We start from the raw sequence: 18,139 nt of genomic DNA on the forward strand, positions 1-18,139 counted from the left end.
TTTAAGTTGCTCACCCTGTTTAATGATTGCGATCATTGCAAAATTATATTTTGTTACCCTCTCACTAATTAACCTCAGATATGTGTTTTAATTTAAGTATAATTTGTCAGCATTTTAAAAATTGAATTTTAATTAAATTAAATTAATTGCCCAATGAAATTTTGGAAAATGTTTTAATTGATTTTTTTACCTGCGGACGTGGTCGACGAATTGCTGGACAACGAAAACGAGTAGGGGGGATCTCGGCCGCTCTTGGCCGCCCTTTTCTCGTCGAAATACAGTTGGTCCGACGAGAAGCTCTTCCTGAAGGGATCCTTTTGGGAGAAATTTTCTCTCTCATCGTCGGCGCGCGCGCGATGCTGAAACGGACCGGGACGATGATGGTTATTATTGGGCGCGTGGTTGCCATTTTTCTGATACCCGGGCGGGGAGAACGATCTACCCCGATCGTATTTTTTGTGGCCCCTGCCTCCTGCGGCCACAGCATCGGGTTGGAGGATATATACTGGACGCAGTACGCCTCCGTTTTGTCCTTTAAGAAAAGAGGGGTGATCTAGTAGAAAACTACGACATTATAAGCGGCATAAGCGGAGAAAAGAAAGTTAGAGCAGAAATGAATGATTAATGACTAGGAGGTGCGTTTTTTCTTTTTCCTTGCACATATATCGGGTGCATAAAATTTTCTGGAAAAATGGAAATTAACATTTTGGAAACTCTCTGTGATATATATTATATATTATATTATGGTATAGTAATAGTACAAGTAATGAGATTCACTAAAAGTGTATATTACCTTCCATCGTAGATCGCATAAATAAGTAGAGACAAAAAATTCGAAACAATATTAGAGGAATCAGGAATAAATTGCAACAATTTCGCGGCTAGGTAGACTTTTCTGTTGTTACAAAACAAAATGTGTTATTGTTTTATGTTTTTAAATATTGTTAAAATTTGTTGCAAATCACAATCAACAAATTTCGTGCAAATGGAAAATTGATTACTGAATAAGGTGTATACAAATTTTTGCCACCTGGTGTTGATTTATTGAGTAGTGATATTTTTGGAAAACTCATTTTCTGAGCAAAATTGATGTAAGAAAATAAGAACCAAAAATTTTTTTCTTATTTTTTAGATTATTTTTTTGCAAATATTAATTTTAAATCAATGCACGTGAGCTCGATATCAAATGCGTGGATAAACCAAATTATGATCAAATTTCTTATTTAACACTTCTCAAACTCACCAAAGGATTCGCACTTGTAAAAATCGGAATGCAATTAATAAACACCCTCGTAACGAAAATGTGAATTTTTACTTTTACGATAAGCGGAATTATGAACAATATTTATGGTAGTGTGAAAATGTTTATTTTCATCAGTTTTCGCATAAATTTTCTAAATTAAAAAAATAGTTAATAGGGAAAATAATTATAAATTACATATGGTTTGGAAAATATGCAATTTTACCGGCACTCACTGCGCACCACTGGAACGTCCCTAAATGCTAAAATACAAAAATACTAAAACACCTGGTATATTCATTACATTTCTAGAACCAAGAACATGAACTTTTGGGGCTCGTCTAAATATTCCTACCGTAGTAATGTGGCTTTTTAAAATATAAGCACAAATTAAGCTGCATGTTTTACACAAAAACCAGTCGAATGGTTTTCACTGACTGTGGCAAGTGGCTCGGCCGTAGGCATGAGAAATTAACTGTCGCGTTTAATCTGCATGCGGGTGAGCGCTACGGGGCTTTTTTTTACATTTTGTTCCCATTCTTTCGATTAGCTCAAATCATTTTTTTATCCACTAGATCTTTCGAACTGTTTATTCTTTTAGGCATTTGGTTAGTTTCGAAATTTCACGTATACAATCTAACCAAAAAAGCAGTGGGGATCCTCGATGCTGCTTAAAAACAAAACATAAAAAATTTCAAAATATCTTATAAAAAAGGAAATTACGGAAATTTATTAAGAACGTTTACCACCTATACGACGATTTTCATCTATTATTCGCTAAAAAGACACTCTAATGCAAAAAGAAAAATGAGTATAAAAATTGTATTTTTAGAACATTTTCAATTTCTAGATTCTTTTTGGTTTTTATGTTGCTTATGAAGGCAGTTCAACATTTACTGGATCTTGAATATAATTGGTTAGGTGGTCTTTAAAGGATAGGTGGTCACAATTGCCTAGGCATTTCGATGAAAAAAAAATTAAAAAAAATTTCCTTAAATATATGTCTTTATTATTATTTGAAATTGAAAAGCAGTTTGCATTGCATTAAAAATTCTACTAAAAGCGGTTTTCAAATAAAGAGATGCGTACGTTACCTTTCCGGTGTTGGTCCTGTTTCGATAAAGACACCGGATCCAGAGCCCACACCTGAGTCCGGCCGTTGACGGGGCCGTCCTAAAAATTCGAACATTTACCAAAAAAAAAAAAAAACAAAAATTTTCCGCAAATTACCACGAAATTATTTAACGACAGCGGCTGTAACGCGAATAGCCTGCAGAGGATCATCGTATAATGCACCCAATCGACCGATAAAAATGTCAACCTTAAGGAATAAGTCTTTGTGTCTAGTCGGGCGATAAAGAAAAGGGCGGTTTGTGAGGGGACCGGGGGGAGGTCAGCTAATCGATATTTTGTTAGTTACGGTGCCGCAGTATCAACTATTTCATATCGCATGTTCAACAGTTGTTTCTGCGTCAGCGAAAGCGATGGGAAACGACATTCCTGATAGTTTGCGGTCAAATCATTCTGGAACGTCGTATATAGTTATAGAGCCCGTTTTTAGATTTCGCTCGTAGAGGATTTGGGCGAATATTTACTACAAAATGTTTAATTGTACACAAACTTGTGATAGAGTACCTTATCTATGATATGATGGCGACAATAGTTAGGAAACATTTTTTTCTGTTTTTAATTATTATTTATTTATTATCATTCATCTCCTATTTGTTAGTGCAATATCTTATACAATAATTTAAGAATGAATTTAGGATTTAAATATGGAAAATCCATTTTGTTATATTATGGAGAATCGAATGATACGAAGAACTTTAAATTTTATGTATGAGAGAATTTCAAAAAATACAGTAACCCGATTTTTATAACGATCTCAATATCAACGGTACAAAATTCAAAAACTTAACCCCTTTCCATCACCGTGAACTGAATCGAAATAAATTTTCCAAGTTTCCCTAATTGCTTTTTCTATCAAAAATCAGCAAAACTCAGGCAATTCACGACTACAAACGGCTAGTTAAAAAAACGGAAAATCCGGACGAGCGCCAATTTAAGTTGATTTACTTTCTACCAAAAGTATTTCGAAAAAACTATAAAAATTAAATTACTGGAAATTTTGGCTCCTTTTTGCTCAAAGTACATGTGCAAATAATCCGCTACAAAAACACTTTCGAAGAATTCCCAAGCTGAAACGCCACGCGTGATATTGAAATATAAGTCGTAATGTAAAAAAAAAGGAAATTTATACTCGGGGTTTTCCCCATTTTTATGACATAGTAAAAATTACAATAACAAATAATAAAAATAAACATAATAAAATTTTAAAAAAAATCCGTTTTAATATTACTAATTATTTTTTTTTAACTTAGTGAAAAAAAATCAAGAAATATTTTCGGATATACGAGATTAACAGGACATTTTCAGGACAAATAGAGATATCATGACACTAAACGGAACCTAAGACTTACGTCTGACGCGTGGTCGGCAGCATGCCTCGAATTACGCATCCAATAATTGACTGATGGGGTGCCAGAAGACGCGGAAGAAGTGGGCGTGGAAGACTGAACCTTATTGGAGAGTTTCAAACAAGATCCGGATAACCATTCCATCTCGATAGGGTCCACCGGCGATGCGTATCTTACGGATCCATCCATTTCAACAGTGGGCAATTGTTTTCTAGACAATCTAAAAATGACTCGAGTAAATATTAATTGTAATAATAATAATAAAGGTTTTCCTTAAATCAAATGAACAATATATTAGGAGAGATAGAATTATACCAGATTGTTGTGTATGAGCTTTCAATTGCTTATACAAAAGGAAGAAAAAGTATTAACAAAAAAAATCTAACAACATTTAAGTAATACCTTAACGGATGGGACATGTCATGCCATGAAAAAGAATTACTGATTTGATAACAAACACTTGAACAGCTTGTTCTTGGATGCTATTTTATTTCTTCTATTTTAATTATGATGATAAGTTGAAAGAGATTTTAAATTCAGGTACATCTTTTTAAACAAATATTCGTATGTGGACTGAATCTGAATTCTGGATAACGCAGTGACTTTAACATTTCTATTTGATCCTTCAGTATTGATTTACCGTCCGTAATTAATAAATGACTGCAAATTTGCAGAAATTGCACCTGGTGTGCTGTGTGTGTGCTTTTTAGCACTGATATTCAGCTTTTTTTAAACACAACACAAATCTACATAACTGTAATTAAGTTTTTCTACTCCCGTCTTTAAAATACCGAATTACCCACCGATCTAGCGTGCGAGAAGCGTCACTTCACCACGTCAGTTTCGTTTCCCATGAATCCGAGCCACTTCGGACATTTCCGGGATTTTACCGCACGGATTTGGAAGCAATCGGATATTTTCGGAGATATTTCCCACGCTTTGAACGTTTGTTAATTCTGACAGTCATGTTAGTGAATGTATTCGTGTTGTTTTGCGAAAATGTACCCAAAAACTAACGGTCGTAGAAAAAGCATAGTATGCAACACGTTCGGTAATAGTATATTATGCAACAAGTGCGGTAAACGGCATTTAAGTTAAAAAGTTTACCGAACGTGTTGCATACTATACTTTTTCTACGACCGTTAGTTTTTGGGTACATTTTCGTAAAACAAGACGAATACATTCACTGACATGACCGTCAGAATTGACAAACGTCAAAATTCAAAGCGTGGGAAATATCTGTAAAATTCCGGAAATGGCTCGGATTCGTGGGAAAGGAAATTGACGGGAGTAGAAAAACTTTTTAACTCACTCGTTTATTAAACACTCGCTCGGCTGGGCTCCACTCGTGTCAAATAAACTCGTGAGTCAAATGCCGTTTACCGCACTTGTTGCATAATATACTATTAACCTCGACTTATTAGTTAAATAAAAAAATAATTTGAAACTTTTTTAATTTTTTTACATAGTTTTATCCGCATTATAAAGGAAGGAACTATTTTTGTAGGTTCAAAACAGATTACAACTGACATGAAATATAAAATTATATATGGCAAACTTTTGCAGGTTCTTAAAAAATATTTTGTATGTATTTTCTCCAAATTCTCTTTCCGTTGTACTCTAGGAAATTTCCTTAAAGATAAAATTTGCAGGTGTCAATTGTGTCATTTCTATTACTTCTGGATTGATACAATACAAATACAAACACAAATATATTTATTTTATCTACTTTTGCTTGTCAATGGTGTGGCCAAAATATTGTCTTGTAATTGGACAGAATCTGCTTGTTAGACAATAAAGCGTTATTTTTATTATTATTAATATGTTAATTTTGTCACTCCTCCTCTGATATACGAGATTAATGTGCTGAAAAAAAAACGATTTCAAATTCGGTAAGAAAGGGCACCAGGAAGTCTTTAATTTTTTCTTTTACATTAAAGGCCAAATATTTCTACCCCATCGGTCGCTAACTCTCTTACTAGCACTACTCACCTAGTCCTCACGACCCGAACAACATCTTCGTGATCCGGAAACTCCCGAGTAGCTTCAACGACCGCGCGCAGTACGTCGAAGCTTGATGTCAGCTGCGCAATGGCCGCCAAAACTTCCAAAGCGGCGTGGCGCACTTTTCTTCTTCTGTCCTTCAGTGCGATCGACGCACGTTCCGCGATCCGACCGACGTCGACATCGGAACTGGGAAAGAGGCGGACGCAGGCCATCAAAATCTGGAGAGCGCCTTCCCTGGTTCGGTGACCCATACCCTTTTCGAGCACTTCCGATTGCACTGTCCTGGACGACACTTTTTTCATTGCTGCTATGGCCAAGCGCACCCCAGAGGGCGCCCCCATTTTGCAAAACCCCAACGCTAGACGAGGCAGGCAACCTTCTAGCACATTCGACCTTGCCCCGTCCACCAGGATGTTCAGAGCGTCCTTGAAAAGTTACGCGGATTACCTTCCTTCGCCTAGCTCGGTCTGAAAATTACTCACGTCTGCTAAAGAATGCAGCCTGTCTCGATGGTGGCAGGCAAATAGTGCTTCGAATAAAAGGGCCGCAGGTCCTGCTTCGAGACTTTCGCACGTCCCAGGCTCCTTAAGCATCTTCACCAAGTCGTCCAGCGCTTCAGATTTCGCCCAAATCTCGTCCTACCGCCAGATATTATTTGATCACCAAACACGTGGTTCCAGAATTTATCACTTAATCGTGTTTGAACGCTCCGCTTTGGTTTCGAATATTTGATCGCCGTTGCTCTCAAAATATCAGAATAAATTGCTAGTTGTTACTCAACAGTTGTTTCGATGTTTTATTCTACGGCTGATCGTTTTCAAACAAGTGCTGTTTATTCAGAAGGAAATGAAACGCACAGAAGATGTGGCAGACGATATATAAGACTACAGCATTCAAGAAATGCGTGGGAGGAGGAGTTGTTAATACTTTCTTTATACTCTTTATAGTCAGAGATGCTTAAGACAAAAAAAAATTAATACTGGCCATTGTGCAAGAAAGACGTGGGTTTAGTTTTTTTAATAGACCACTTTAAAAATTCAGTTCCGGTTCCGGTGGTTTCCCTACAGTTAAATGTCTACCATATTTGACAAAAAACGCATTTTTTGTTGCGCCAACGTAGACGCGCGACGAGTCTACGGTGGACCTCTATTGCGAACAAGAGTTCTAAACCTACCATACCACATAGTTACCCAGTTGGTGACTTTTCAGTTCATGAAGCAAAGATTAGTCTTAAGAAAGTCTTAATCACAATTCTAAGTGCTTGAAGGTAATATAATACCGACGAAGAAATATCAGCAATTATGTAATGGATGTTTTTTTTTTCGATGTATAGAACTTTAAGTTGGCATTACTGTTCAAGATGGCGACCGATTTAACAGCTATCAAGTGATTTATTCTCAGTTTTATTTGGCAATTCATCATGAATAGACTCACGCCTGAACAACGCTTGCGAATAGTGCAATTTTATTTCGAAAATAATGGTTCTGTGCGGAATACGTATCGCGCACTACGTCCATTTCATCGTCGACAAAATCGTCCATCAGAGCAGTTAATTCGATTAACTATGGAACGTTTTCCCACCACGTTTACTCTTATTAATTACTCGCATCCCCAGAGACGCCGTACGGTGCGTAGAGAAGAAGCTATTGCTTCTGTAGAGCGTAGCATTGAGGAAGACCCGAATGAGTCCATCCGCCATCGAGCACAGGAATTGGATCTGTTTCCATCCACTTTATGGAAGATTTTGCGGAAGGATCTTGGTTTACGTGCTTACAAAATCCAACTCGTGCAAGAATGAAGCCAAACGATCATCAAGTAAGGCGTAAATTCGTCGAATGGCCCAAAACGAGATTGCCGTTGTTCCCGATTTTCATAAGCGATGAAGCGCACTTCTGGTTGAATGGCTACGTCAACAAACAAAACTTCCGCATTTGGATCGAAGCTAATCCTCAAGTGTATGTCGAAACACCGTTACATCCAGAAAAACTGACTGTTTAGTGCGCTTTATGGGCTGGTGGAATCATTGGTCCGTACTTTTTCAAAAACGATGATGGCCAGAACGTTACAGTCAATGGTGATCGGTATAGAGCTATGATTACTAACTCTTTCATTCCTGAATTGAATAACCATGATGTCCAGGAGATGTGGTTTCAACAAGCCGGCGCAACATGTCACACAGCTCGTGCCACAATCGATTTATTGAAAGACACGTTTGGTGACCCCCTATTTTCACGTTTTGGACCTGTGAATTGGCCTCCAAAATCTTGTGATTGAACACCGCTAGACTACTTTCTGCGGTAAAGTCATTGGTCTATGCGGATAAGCCACAAACGCTTGACCATTTGGAAGACAACATTCGCCGTGTTATTGCCGAAAATTGGACTTCCAGATTGGACTACATCCGCGCCAGCCGTGGCGGTGATATGGTCGGATAAATAAAATTCATGTCAATCGAATAACCCATCGTTGTTTTATTGCAACTTAAAGTTTTATACATCGAAAAAAAAAACACCCCTTACAAGGATGTCGCTCAGTGGAAGAACTTTGGTGAAACAGCTGGGAAGCAAAAGAACCTAGTAAGAACTACTCTAAAAGGAATAGGAATAGTCTCTACCTACGTATTGTGTGATTGTTGTTTTAATTTAATTAAAGCTTCAATTCGTCAGGATCCAATTATCAGACTAATTACTGTTTACATTGAAAGGGTGACCGGACCAGGGTTATGAATAATTGATACAAAGGTCGACAACCGGCAGCAACATTCGGTATTCAAAAAATACCGATGTTGACGCCACGTTCCGGTGGCTAATAATGCATGCATCATTATATCCATTATGACTCCAGCTCATTACAGGAGTGTTTCGTGCTAGCAGACGAGGCAAAGGTACATTGGGCTCAATTCAATACAGACCACTTTAAGGACGAATTCGTTGACCACAAATACAGCATTCCAACTCAACTTTCAGGATTTAGATTTAATCCCGTTATACTGGTGTTGTCGAGTGGCCAAATATTAGTTTTAAAAACTTCGTACCAAAATCGAGCGATAAGGATTTTTGTTCCATTTCGAGTTAATTAACCCATTTTTTTCCTTCAAACGCGATATAAATTTAGGTCGAACCGGGCGATGATAAGCGGCCGTAAACGCACAGATTTCCCTGGAAATTGTAGAACTGCGAACTTTCGCATTTTCGTTTCGATCGCCCATTCAAATATTTGCATTAAACTGACGTGATCCGGAAGGCTACTTTACACGTCTGACCTCGATATTTCAAATTACACCGGCGCGGCGGCAAATTGCATAATGGGACCCCTACGAGCAAAGCTTTTTAGCATTTTGCAAAGAAACAAAAACGCCTTATTTCCGTACATCGACCACAACAACAAATAGAGTTTTGGCCTTTATTGGAAAACCTGGTTAGTGTAAGAATTCATGTCCTCTTTATTCCCCGCTAGAGGAATTTGATCCTCATTTTGCCACAGACAATAAAAAATTGTTATAGTCGATTCGTCAGTGAAAATAATAAAACAAGCTAGGGCGATAAGAAAGGACTATTCTGTTAGAAAAAATTATACTTCATTTTACAAAACGAGGGCGCGGTTATAAATAAAGTATAAACTATTTAAAAATGTCGGTAATATTAGTACTTTAAATGGTCTGATACCATCAACATGAAAAGGATGTCATATTTATTGGACATGTTCGTTTTGCTAATCTCCAGAAGTTTAAATCATTTAAATACTATTTATAGTATTGTAGACATCAAATAATCTTGAGAAGGGACTTTCAATATGCGCATGTACGAGCCATTTCAAATCTCGCTGTCAACCAATAGGACCCGTCATTCCAAATCTTGCTTTTGACAGTTTTGAAAGTTTGTCCATTCAACAGTTTTCAGATTAGATGTGGCATCCTTCGGAGAGTATGTTGTCAAAATATTGCTAAAGATCCCATTAAACTTTGAGAGCAAAAAGAGTTAAGTGTATGTGTGTGCAGGTTAGTTTGTGAAATCTAGGGGCATATTCAAAAGATCATTTCATTGGATATGAAAATGCCTGAGAGGCATTGTAATGGTTATTATTATATTCATAGATAATTTAAGGTAAAAAAAGTCCGTGATTAAGTGAGATTTAATTATATACCTATTAGGTACTTACTTAATCGTTGGTGCTATCTTACCTCGCTAGTAAAAGAAGACAACGATTTTCGCAGGTCGTTGTTTCGCACGACGTCGCTCGGTTGCTCATCTACGATTTCTTCGATTACCACCGATGACGATTCTTGCTTCTCGACCTCATCCTCCTGTTTTTCTACGGGAACGACTTGAAAACTGTCATAAGCGCCGACTTCATCTCGCGTTTCCTCCACTTTATCATCACCGCTTTGCCCGAACACGCCGAAACTATAAGATGGCTCTAATTCTTTCGGAGAGTCGCCGCCGATTTTCTTCTCGCGTTCGGGACTGCGCGTGAGATTGTGGAAAACTTCGATTTCATTGTGCACAGGCGACGGCGACAAAGAATTCATCCTACTTTGTTTCAAAACTCGGGCCTTGGGGAGTGCGAGTTTGGTTGGTTTATCATCAAACGACGGGTCTTTGACCGGCTTCATTTTGGCGACCTCTGTCGCATTGTGCGTAAAATTTACTAAAAAAAAGAAATAAGGTGACAGTTTCTTAATAATTTTTTGGCTAATATTCGACTTAATCAAAACGCATAGTTTATCAACGCAAAGCTACTTAGAAACTCGACCTCATTTATATCGAATAATTCTTTTCAAGGGCCTCTCCACAAAACCCCATTCCCTATTTTTGGGGCTATTATTAATCAAAACCGACCAACAACCGCCTCTGCATTGTGTCCTTTAGACCGTGTTAATCAGATACAGAAACATTTACATTTAGATTTGTTTTGTGCGACGGCCACCAATTTTCTTTCGCGAACGGTTAGGAAGTGAAAGGAAATCGTTTGTCAGTCATAGTATAAAATGTCGGTCACTTATAAATCATTTGAAAAAAATTATAATAAAAGTTTTTAATTTTATTTATTATTTATTAATTTTTAATGGAAATGAGGTTTACATGAAATATAGGAAACCTCGGGAATTCAGACGGGGCATGCTCAAAATTGTTTTTTTACAAAATTTTAAAATACTTGATATAATTTAGTTAAAATGTAATATGATGTCCACTAGCAGCGACCCCTTAAAATAGTATTCTTGAAATATATCTAGCATATTTAGTGTGTTTGTAATATTAGTACACTAGTAGTGACGCTTTTAAATAGTATTCTTGAAATATATTGAGCATGTTTATCAAGTGTGGGTTAAGGTACAAACTTAACCGCATAATTTTATAACACCCTGCATGATAAAGACCTAAAAAAATGATTTTCATTTAGTGGAAAAAGGTATTGTTAATATCTATAAAACGAACTACTATACTACTATAAGGTTGTTCGGAAAGTCATTTCGTTTTTTCCCGTCAGAGGACTTAATTACGTTTTTTCGAAACCAACTTCACACTTAAGCCGCATAACCATTATATGTCTTGAGAGCTGATATTGCAAGGCTTGTGTGTGAAAAAGTTCTATTAATTCTACGCAGTAGTTTTTGGTTGGTGCCCTTTTAAATATGGAGAGCAATAAGCAGCATTTTCGTCATATTTTACTTTTTTACTTCAGAAAAGGTAAAAATGCTGTCCAAGCGAGAAAAAAATTGACGGATGTGTATGGAGAAGGCGTGTTAACAGTACGCCAGTGCCAGAACTGGTTTGCAAAATTTCGATCCGGCAATTTTGATGTCGAAGATGCACCACGGTCTGGAAAGCCGGTCGAAGCTGACAAAGATGCGATAAAGGCATTAGTTGATGCAAATCGGCGAATAACCACACGAGAGATCGGTGAGAGATTAAATTTGTCGAATTCGACTGTTTATGGCCATTTGAAAGGCATGGGCTTAACCTCGAAGCTCGATGTGTGGGTGCCCCATGTCCTTACGGAGCGAAATTTGTGTCGTCGCGTTGACGTGTGTGATTCGCTCCTCAAACGTCAAGAAAATGATCCATTTTTGAAGCGGATTATTACTGGGGACGAAAAATGCGTTGTATACACCAATGTTAAACGCAAGATGTCATGGAGCAGAAAAGATGAACCGGCTCAAAACGTGTCAAAAGCCAACATTCACCAAAAAAAGGTGATGCTCTCCGTTTGGTGGGATGTAAAAGGAATCGTTTTTTTTTTGAGCTGATTAATTCAGAAGTCTATTGTCATCAACTGGACAAATTGAATGTATCACTTAAAGAGAAGAGGCCCGAATTAATCAACAGAAAGGGTGTAGTGTTCCACCAGGATAATGCGAGACCTCACACAAGTTTAGTCACTCGCCAAAAACTTTTACAGCTTGAATGGGACGTACTGCAACATCCACCATATTCTCCAGATCTGGCGCCTTCCGACTACTATTTGTTCCGGTCCCTGCAAAATTTTTTGGATGGCAAAACCTTTACCTCAAATGAAGATGTCAAAAACCACCTGAACCAGTTTGTTGCCAGCAAGGACCAAAACTTTTATGAGAGGGGAATTATGTTACTGCCAGAAAGATGGCAAAAGGTGTTGGACCAGAATGGCCAATATATAATTTAATGAAATATTTATTCATTATACGAAAACCGTCTATCATGTTCCCCAAAAAAAAACGAAATGACTTTCCGAACAACCCAATATAAAACGACGAATTACTGTGTTTCATTTTAAATAAGTTATTGAAAATATTTTTCTTTAAACACATTTAAAAAATTAACATTGACATAAAACTTTGTATAAAATTTCATTAAAATCAGCTACGAAAAAAAAAATTCTCTCCCATAGAGTCGAGTTTATTTCTAATACTATAGTTTATTTTGTTATTTAACTTTTCATATGAATTCAAGTTATTACCAGCTGTACTGTGAACAATAAAATTTCATACTCTTAGCAACTTGATTTTAACTAAGAACTATAATAAAAAAACTTTTTGAAGAATAATGATCGTTCTTGTATTCTAGCGTATGCTACTACATGAAACAATTCGTTTTCTTAGCCTTTTTAATAATACTTACGATTGATTGTTACTTATTTAACTTTTAAAACGCATCTTTTTGATAACTAAACCCTTATTGCATTTCTAACAATTTCAACCTTCCAATTGATAACTCCAAATTTATTCGCCATATTTTAGAAGTTTTCTCTTTTATGCTCAATTCGTCTATTGTTCACCTAACATTGTTTGCTTTCAGCACTTTCGACTCACCTCTAATTTCGGTATTTTCTGTCTCCTTCAGCGCGCGTTTCCTTCTAGGTATCCGAGAAGGGCTCGCGCCAGTTCTGCCGACTAAATTCGGAGTCGATTTGTGCAATTTCGCGCGTGCCTTCGACGCTATTTCCTTTGTAGGGGTTGACGGAAGTGAGACTACCCTTACCGGTATCAAACTCCTTCGGGTTCGAACGGAGACGGCGTCCGTGACCGTGATTTTTATTGACGAAACGTCGTCATCCGCCGGATTGCTGCTGTCGCTTTCCGGAGTCCGCATTTTGACCGATTCGCCGCCGAACCTAACTTTTCTGGGACTCTTTCGGCACTCCTCGTAGAAATCACTCTCGCTGTCCGTCTCCAGCACCTTGATGACGCCGATTTTCCTAGAAAGATTTTTTTATTCACCCAAATCGTTACACTTTTAAAACAGGTATCTTTAGGTTTTCGTTTATAAAGAAACCCAACAAACCCTAAATGGTGATTGAATATAATTGCTAATAATCGCTTCATTTCATTTTTCTTTACGCGGTCTTGTGAAAATACAAACTCGAGTTAAGTAGTTAGCAGTAAGTAATGTAGTAAAATAAACAAATGAGTGACCTATTCGTTATTCGTATATTATTTCGTTCTTAGCAATGTTGCTAGCAGACCAATTTCTGGTAGGATCATAGAAACCACGTTGAATATAAAACATGCTTAGCTGCCATTATTCTATATGGTCATTTGATGATCGATATGGAGACATTCAAGGCACCTTTTATTATTATAAATTAGATTCATTCATTTAACAAGCAGTGTCACTCAAGTCAGTTGATAGAGTCAATGCCGCGCAGTTGCCAGCAGGTAATTCTCAATAATCTATATTCTATAAATTATTAAGGCATAATTTTAATTATTATGATTGTACTAAAATGTCTGTTTAATGTTTTTTTTTTAAATAGAAAACAATACAATACTGTTAAATACAACTTTTTGAAATAAAATAAAATAAAACACTGTTAAATACAATTTGTTGCTTTACTTTTGTCGCCTTCTTTTTCGTCAAATTTTATATTAATTATTATTTAGCTTTCACCAACTAACTTCTGGTACACCCAAAATGTTGTGAAAAATGGCTTGCTACGCAAGGAAAGTATTTTATCATAACTAGCAAAAAATATGAACCAAATTTTTTTTTATTTAAAAATTACTAAAAAAATATATTTGTTGCTCTACTTTTGTCCGATAGGCTATACCAGAGACACAGAAGCACTGTCTAATACATACACTTATGAAGCAACTATGAAAAAAATGTTGAGAATGAAGTTGTGGCATTCAACAACCAACTTGGCCGTTGACAAATCGTCAATAAGTTAGAATGCAGCTTTTTTACGCCATTATTTTCTCAAAATATACCTAGATCTCGTTAGATGTTTTGGGGAAACGAGTTAATTGCATGGCTCAAATTGAAGATTACTGGGTGAAATGTAGAGGCATGCTCAAAAAATTATTCCTTCTCTACGAAAATATCAATTTTCTTTTATAAAACAAATTAAATACCTCGAATCCTCTTCGCTTTCAAATGTCCTGCTGATGCCGCTGCCGGGCCGGCTTTCCTCGTGGATTTTCATCGTAATGTTCGGTCCGCTTCTCAGCGTAATTTCCGTTTCCAATATGACCTTGTCTTCGATGATTTCGCTCGAGTCCCAAAGACTCTTTTCTTCACCACTTTCATCCCCGCTGTATACCACCGGAAGCGTATACATCTCGCACATGTTTCGCCCGATACGGCTTCGTTTCGTTTAATCTGAATGAGATTTTACCTCTACGTTAAAAAAGCTTTTATGGAAATATGGCTTAAAGAACAGGGAAAATGGAATATTCGAGTCAAAACCAACACTGTTTTTAGAAAAATTGAATAAATACTAAAGTGGTCAAAACAAGATTTATTAAGTTATTAATTAAGAAAACATTTCGTTTAGGAAACCGTTTATACTTTTTATGGAACTAAAATGTGTACATATTGTGAAATCTTCGAAAACATAGAAAAATACGAGCAAAATACTTAAATATATTGAAATAAACAGTACCCGCGCAAAATGTTGGGACATCCCTTTTATTCTTTCATTTTATTATACTTTTGTTTTATTATGTCTGATTTTTTAAATAAAAAATATCTCAAAATGTCAAAATGACAGCAGGGCGCCATTTTAAAAACTTTTTAAATGGTAAAATGATAAGAGGGGGGTCATGTGATACCTCTTTTTAAAGGACATTCCACGTTCTATTCTCATACCAATCTTGAAAGCATTTGATTCGTCAGTTTTTGCAAAACTGGCAAATGAATGGTTGCAAATGTTTTATAAATATAATATAATAATTAATTATAATTATTATTTATATTAAATTAAATTGTCATTAAAAATGCATTTATTTATTTTTTTGTCTTGCAAAATCAATCAATCGAATCAAATGACGTTTAAAAATTAAATAAATGCAATTTGAGAAACAATTTAATTTAATACAAATAATAATGATAACTGTGAGGTTGTATGTGGATACAGAATTAGAGAATGAATGAAGAAAAGTAATAAAACATTTGCAACCATTCATCTGACTGTTTTGCAAAATCTGACGAATCAAATGTTTTCAACATTGGTATGCAAATAGAACGTGAAAAGTCCTTTAAAATAAGTTTCACATTTTGACATTTTGAGATATTGTTTGTCAAAAATTAAACATTTTATTTACGCATGTCAACCTCAAACTTCACCGTGCTACATACAAGGGCTCAAAAAATAAAAAGGATATAGCAAATAGCAAGTATATGTTTAATTAGTTTCTTCAATTAATACTCATTTTAAAATGAAAAAAAAAACATGTATTTGGTTGTTTTTGTTTTGTTTTCTCTTTTATAAAGTATCACTTTTTAACAATTTATAGCATATATTAACATGCTTTTTCACAAAATTTCTTAGTTTCACTTCCAGTTTTTGCTTACGATGTTGCCAAATCGAACGCCCTATATCTTTAAAATCAAACAAAAATAAAATCAATGAAATCCTACACAAACTTAGCGAAAACATTCGGGGAAATAATTGTTAAGGCGTAATAATAATTGCATAGGATCTCATTCGATCGCAGGTGCGTGATTTTAAATCGCGTGCCAAAATCCGAACGAGGCGGGAGATCGATAAAAGTCGGCGTAAGATTTTTCCCAGATTTTCTTTCCATTCGCTCTAATATACCCGGTTGAAAATTACCGTCTAAATATTACGTTTTACCAATCGCAGTGCGCGGTGGCGAGATAAATTTTTTTATCGTCTGAATTTACCAAAACTGTTTCGTAAGGGTTGATTTATCAAATTTTAGAATTCGTAATTAGTATCCGACAAATTCGAAAAAAATCTTTTTTATATACGAGTGCGAATCAATAAATTGAAACCATATGTTTTCGAGATATCAATTGAGTTTCAATCAATCGCGAGGGTCAATAAATCTTTATGACGAAAAATTGTGTGTGAGCTGCTGCAAAAAGCACTAATCTTCATATATTTTCCTCTAATCATTTTCTTCAATATTCACGAATATCAATTAAGGATCTTAAATATTGCCCCATCTTCTTTTTAATAGAGAAATTCTTTTCAATCGCAACAACGCTTTTGGCGAAAATTGCAGCTTTTCTTTTAAAAATCCCGTCTGCTACACAAATTAAAATATTAGAGGGATTCAAAAATAAAAATGTTAAGAAAACACACACGTGAGCTTCATAATTTATAGACAAATAAAAATCCATCACTGGTTCAGGGTGATTTATTTTTGGATCAAGCAGTAGTTTTTGATTTAACGGCTATATTACTCACATGGGGGATGAGGTTCTCGGTAAATCGAAATCCAATGCAAAATAAAAAAGCTAAAGTCGTATTTAAAATATTTTTTTTTTTTAACAAGACGGAACAAAATTAAAAACCATTTTAAGAGGAACGACTTACGTTATTCACGAAAATTTTAAAAGAAGGTAGCCGTATAAAAAGCGAAGTTGCCGGTTTCCCGGAATTCAAAACAAATCACCTTTCGAACTTTCCGGGAAAACGAAACTTTGGCGTGTTTCACAACTAGTTACCGGAAACTTCCATTATTCGTACGGAAGAGTTTTAATTTGGAAGTTGTCGAGTTGTGAGTGTATGTTTTGATTAGAAAGTGAGCCGGGTACCGAACGAATGAGCGCTTCACGTGTAAACCTCCCGGCAAACACTGAACAACATTCGAAGAATGATTTACCCGAACCGACGCCTGAAACCGGAGTGACGCCGCCACAGTGCCGGAGTGCCGGGTTTTACCCGCTACGAAATAGCCACTTTCACGCTTTAGCCAGATGACATCTGACAGCGGTAATGTCATTTGACGTCGCAGCCAACCTTGATTTCGACCACTGTTTGAAAATACTTCGAACTGTTATTGACAAACTGCCATTGACTACCATTCTTTTGATTAACGGCCCCTCGAGTATTTCATATAAACAAACCCGCACTTTGTTCCATTTTCTTTCTAAGCAGCGATTAACGCGCACTGAACTCGTTCTTTTTCTAAAAGTTTTTTTAAATCCTGGCCATATTTTGAAAGAAAAATGCCCCATCCAAACTGAAAACTGCCCAACTGACGAACTGTCAGCCGTCATGTTGATTAACGCCGAAAGCTCTTATTAACCAATCAGCCGGAGAAAAAATTTAGAATATCAGATTTTGTTGGTTCCAAGAAAGATTTGAAAAAATAAAAGTTTTTTTATGGTAGGGTGTTTATTTTTGCTATTCTGAAAAAAGGAGTAAATTGAAATATATTTCAAAATGAATCATTTCTTACATAATAATAATAATAATATTAATTATAATAATAATAATAATCTACTAAAAAGAAAACCACTCACCAAACAGGCTACTGTAATATAAATGGTAAAAATCGTCCTTATTGTAAAAAATAAATGTTTTTATCCATTTTCGTAATTAAGTAAGTACAAATTGTTTAAAAAATATACTGGTACCTTCTTGATTGATTTAGCAGCTTTATATGAAAAATATCTTTAAAATAGTGGTGAGGTAAAAATAGGAACTGTTTTTCTGTTGTATTAGATTCAGCTCTCTAAATGAT

At 36.0% G+C, this 18,139-nt stretch overlaps 1 protein-coding gene across 1 annotated transcript in view; it reads right to left on the reverse strand.

Moving 5' to 3' along the window:
• LOC132705139 (uncharacterized) overlaps window positions 1–17,279 on the reverse strand; it is a 32,578-nt gene extending 15,299 nt beyond the window's left edge. Inside the window, exons 1-9 of the mRNA XM_060675573.1 lie at window positions 16,987–17,279; window positions 14,555–14,801; window positions 13,013–13,398; window positions 9,905–10,371; window positions 6,207–6,362; window positions 5,710–6,149; window positions 3,721–3,937; window positions 2,335–2,413; window positions 191–532 (exon numbers count right to left, since the gene is read on the reverse strand). Of these exons, the coding sequence (XP_060531556.1) occupies window positions 191–532; window positions 2,335–2,413; window positions 3,721–3,937; window positions 5,710–6,149; window positions 6,207–6,362; window positions 9,905–10,371; window positions 13,013–13,398; window positions 14,555–14,769 (2,302 nt within the window). The 5' untranslated portion in view covers window positions 14,770–14,801; window positions 16,987–17,279. The remainder of the gene's footprint in view (window positions 1–190; window positions 533–2,334; window positions 2,414–3,720; window positions 3,938–5,709; window positions 6,150–6,206; window positions 6,363–9,904; window positions 10,372–13,012; window positions 13,399–14,554; window positions 14,802–16,986) is intronic.
• Between the last annotated feature and the right edge of the window lie 860 nt (window positions 17,280–18,139).

This window comes from Cylas formicarius, unplaced genomic scaffold (assembly GCF_029955315.1).
Source record: "Cylas formicarius isolate icCylForm1 unplaced genomic scaffold, icCylForm1.1 PGA_scaffold_7__23_contigs__length_41026272, whole genome shotgun sequence".
NCBI lineage: Eukaryota > Metazoa > Arthropoda > Insecta > Coleoptera > Brentidae > Cylas > Cylas formicarius.